At 39.4% G+C, this 4,768-nt stretch overlaps 1 protein-coding gene across 1 annotated transcript in view; it reads right to left on the reverse strand.

Annotated features, from left to right (window-relative positions):
• The window catches only part of TENM1 (teneurin transmembrane protein 1), a 285,933-nt gene that overhangs the window by 166,690 nt on the left and 114,475 nt on the right, over window positions 1-4,768 (reverse strand). The window contains exon 6 of the mRNA XM_010854080.1: window positions 1,744-1,863. Coding sequence (XP_010852382.1) covers window positions 1,744-1,863 — 120 coding nt within the window. The remainder of the gene's footprint in view (window positions 1-1,743; window positions 1,864-4,768) is intronic.

The raw sequence follows: 4,768 nt of genomic DNA on the forward strand, positions 1-4,768 counted from the left end.
TGGTGCCTGAGGGAAGAGTTACTGCCAGAGGGGACTCTGACTAGAATCTGCCATCTATATAAACCTAGTTCTCACAGTGAGCTCGGAGGAGGATGGTCCTGGAATTTTACTTAAGACTAAAACCACAAAAATAACAACACAAATGGTCCCTCTTTAACACTTTCTGTAAACTGGAAACAAATTTATAGTCTTTTTAGATATCACATTTCTTTTAGGTTCTTTTCTGAATATCAAATAATTCACTGAAACCTTTATATACTAGCTAAAAAATTGAGGCCCCATCATTTTCCATGGGAAGACAAATGTCCCTGAAGGCATATTCTATTTAAAGAAATAATCTTCATTTCTAAATTTCTGGAACGTGGTTGAAATGCTGGCAAGGGAGAGACCAGCTTTGTATACCAGCTACTGGTACATGAACTACCAAAATTCCATCATTCAATCTAACTGAGAGAAAAGTCCATTTGAATTAGTATAGAGCTCTGATTATAGAATATTTGAATGGAAATATAGTTTTATATTGCATATATATGTATGTGTGTGTGTGTGTGTATATATATACACACACACACACACACATATTCAGACTAGCTGCTCCCAGGGTAGTTCTGCTGAGCTCGTTATAATGAATAGATGGCTCATTAATAATTAGCAATACAATTTACATCCAAATCATTCATATAATTTCCTAAAGTCTTAAAAACAATTTTTCTTAAGTAGGTTAAAACTCTTCCTTACAATTTCTCTAACTATTTCTATAAGCCTTTTCTTGAGAGGCAGTTGAAAAAATAAAGTCAGCATAGCCCACGTTGAACCATTAACAATTCTGAAGTGGTTAGGACTAAAAATAAGGTTTGATTTTATCTCTTGAAATGAGATAGTCTCTTACACTGTGATAAAGCTTCAAGGCAACAGGTCTCTTTATGTGAGTACTGAACGACTTGTTATGAGTAGGGCATTTTAACGGTAGCCACCTGGAGACTAGGGTACCTCAAAGCCATCATTACAGTGTTCCTGAGAATCATAAATAGGTACCTTTAAGCTGGACACATGGGCCTATCGACGAATATTCTGAATAAATGTCTACCTAAATGATGGCAACAAAAATGTTTTTTGTGAGCAAATCCTTTTCCAGGAGGAGAAGATTTAACTAGTGGTCTTGCTTCCCAGGTCTCAGAGAACCTGGGGAAGCCCTTAGAGAGAAGCTTGCTGATTGGTGCTTAAGGTTAATCACTATGGTTACATGGACATCAAGGGGGAATTGATTAAGCTGCCTGTGCTCATTGATCCAGTACAGCCACTAGTAAACTAGACAGGACACATTTAAAAAAAAAAATGTCTTAATGCAGTTGAATTGTATACCTTTGGCAGAAACCTTTTGGACAGCTTTATTTCAGAACTATATTGAGACTATCATGAAAGAACAGCCCACATGTACAATACTTTATTATCTGCATCATCTCACTGGATTTTGAAGCTGGATTTATAAATGGAACTAGATGAAGGCTAGAAAACTTTCCAAATAGCTAGGGTTTCAAGAAGACTTGAGAGTAATAGTGCAGGTTTAGAAGAGAAATTTGGTTTGATTTAGATGGGGAATAGAGGAGATAACACCAATGACTTTTTAGATGCAGCTTGAAGGAAGATAGGCTAATGAAGCCTGCATCATTTGAACGCTGGTTTGACTAATGGCTAGAAGTCAGTATTGGCCCCTCACAGTGATCAGAAACAACGTTGACCTACCTTCCATCTTGCCGGCTGATGGTAAATCCATAATCACTGTGGTGCAAGAAACTAACATTCACCCCTACTAGAGGGGTTCCATCCACAGCCACCACCTGGCCTCGGATCACACAAGCACGCCTGCAACGCGAGATGAAAGACGAATATAAAAGCATCCTGAAACTAGATTCTAGAAGCCAAGCTGGAGAAACTACAGAAAACACAGTTAAGCATAACAAAGAAAACAGTAATTTCACCAATGGGTAGTCACTTCTAATAACATTTTGGTGAGGGTGTGCATATCTTTTTTACCGATATAAATTGGGATTATACTCAGCATAGTTCTGAATCCTGATATTTTAATGTTGGTAGTATATTATTAGGGCTTCCCGGGTAGCTCAGCTGGTAAAGAAATCTGCCTTTACCAGGAGATACACCTTTACAATGCAGGAGACCCCAGTTCGATTCCTGGGTTGGGAAGATCTTCTGGAGAAAGGATAGGTAACCCAACCCAATATTCTTGGGCTTCCCTGGTGGCTCAGATGGTAAAGAATCACCTGCAATGCAGGAGACTTGGGCTTGATCTCTGGGTTGGGAAAATCTCCTGGAGGAGGGCATGGCAATCCATGCCAGTATTCTTGCCTGGAGGATCCCATGGACAGAGGAGCCTGGTGGGCTACAGTCCATAGAGTCACAATGAGTCGGACACAACTCAGCGACTAAACGTAGCCCATGGTATATTATGAACTTTGTCCAATATAATTAGAAATTCCTTAATATATCATTTTGTTATTATATAATATAGCCCTAAAACAGTATTTCTTGTTTAATACAGCCCCTATTTTGGGATATTTAGTTCTTATTTTTTCTACATCGAATTTCTTATTATTTCTTTGGGAGGTAGTCCTAGTTGTGGAAAGATACTTTTCTCTTATTAAAATTAATAAAAACTAAAATTAGTTAATACCTAAATACACTGTAGATATGATTAAAGTCCCTGCTGACCACCCTGCTCCTGTTGTTCCTAGTCTTTTCCCCAGAGACAATCATCAGTAACATTGTGTTGAGTGCATTTTCTATGTATTTATATACATAGGTGTGAACTCCGGGAGTTGGTGATGGACAGGGAGGCCTGGCCTGCTGCGATTCATGGGGTCGCAAAGAGTCGGACACGACTGAGAGACTGATCTGATCTGAACATTTTTTAGGCCCTAAATACATATTGCCAAATTGTTTTTATTGGAAAAAGAATTTTAACAAAGCAGACTTAGTTGGATGAATTTTAACAGTTAAAGTTGGCAAAAGAGACATGGTCCCTGGTGATATATGGACCCTGTTTCTCTGACCTGAGTGAAATGAAATATTTCAGATTTTCCCTTTAAACAAATGAGTTTCATCCTTGCCAAATGGGGGACTCCATTAGACTAGCCCTTAATAGTGCTGGCCCCCAGGGACCCAGTCCACTAAAACAAGTAGACTTTCAGGTCTAGCCTGGCCAACAAGTTGTAACAAAGTTTAGGAGCTTGGGAGTTAAGAAGAGGGCTCATGGGCAACCCACAAGCATGGAGTATTCACTTCTCTGTCATTACCATGGCAGTGGGGAGGAAGAAGTCTCTAGAATGTGCATTTTATAGCTGGAGCTAGTAGGGTTGAAGAAGGTTGGGCAAGAGCAATGACTTTTCCTAGGGCATCAATGTAATTTTTTTTTTTTTTCACAAAGCGAAATTCAGGGTATCCAGGCAAGCTCAATCTTGGATTAAAAGGAGCCATGTTATTTGGGCAAACATGACTTTTCCAAAGTAATCATGGTAATTTCACCCTGGCATTATATATTCTTTGAATCAGCAAGTCATGAGGAGGGAAGTGGGAGGGGGGTTCAGGATGGGGAACATGTGTACACCCGTGGCAGATTCATGTTGATGTATGGCAAAACCAATACAATATTGTAATTAGCCTCCAATTAAAATAAATAAATTTATATTAAAAAAAAAGAAAGCTCTCGGCCACAAAAGCTCATTCAAAAGAGAGAGAAAAAAGTACCCCAAGAAAGCAAAAGACAGTTACCAGCCAAAGCTTGGGTTATATGTTAGAGCCAATAAACATCACTACTAAAATATTGCAATCAGAGGAACTGGGATAGAAGTTATACTAATAGGATGTTTCCTGCATCATCTAAAGCCTTCCCCCAACGCAAACTATAAGCCACTAAATATAGCACAAAGCTAAGCTGGGCTTCCCAGGTGGCTCAGTGGTAAAAAATCTGCCTGCCAATGCAGGAGATGCAGGTTTGATGCCTGGGTCGCGAAGATCCCCTGGAGGAGGGCATGGCAACCCACTCCAGTATTCTTGCCTGGGAAATACCATGGACAGAGGAGCCTGGTGTGCTACAGTCCATGGGGCTGGACATGACTTAGCAACTAAACAACAACAACAAATTTAAGCTAGTATAATTGATGCTATTAGTGCTTTTATTGAGCTCTTCAGGCCAACATTCCTAGTTCTGATATGAATCAGTGGCTTTCCTCTTACTAGTGAGCTGCCCATCTTATGAATTCTGTAAATAATGATTCTGAATGGCATGCAAATGGCACCTTGGCACTTGCTTTGCCTTATCTGATTCCTCTAGTTCCTTTTTGTGGAGATTTTGAAATTTTGAGATCTTGAAATCCCATTTTTTTCTAATAGAGAAGACATTTGAAAGGCACTGAATTCTGGATTTTGAATTAATTCTGACAGATCTGGTCCCTGGTTTTAAATCCAATGTAACAAGAAATGAAAAGAGAAGGATGTCTTTAGTTTTACACAGTAACCCTTTGAAAATCTTTACAAACCAAAATTTGACAAACTAGGTATAGATTAAGTAGAAACCAGCTGAGAAAATCTCCTGCAAACTACATACGGACTGGAGCCAGAGGGGTTGAGAACAGAGGGACATTTGGGAGGCCACCTCCATTTGAAAATCAGCACAGCATTGCCTCCTGAGCCTACATGCTGATAGCTTTTTGGAGAGTGTGATGGGGGTATTTATGAACTTGCCAAGGCTTTA

The sequence above is a fragment of the Bison bison genome, unplaced genomic scaffold (genome assembly GCF_000754665.1).
Source record: "Bison bison bison isolate TAMUID 2011002044 unplaced genomic scaffold, Bison_UMD1.0 scf7180017864336, whole genome shotgun sequence".
Classification (NCBI taxonomy): Eukaryota; Metazoa; Chordata; class Mammalia; order Artiodactyla; family Bovidae; genus Bison; species Bison bison.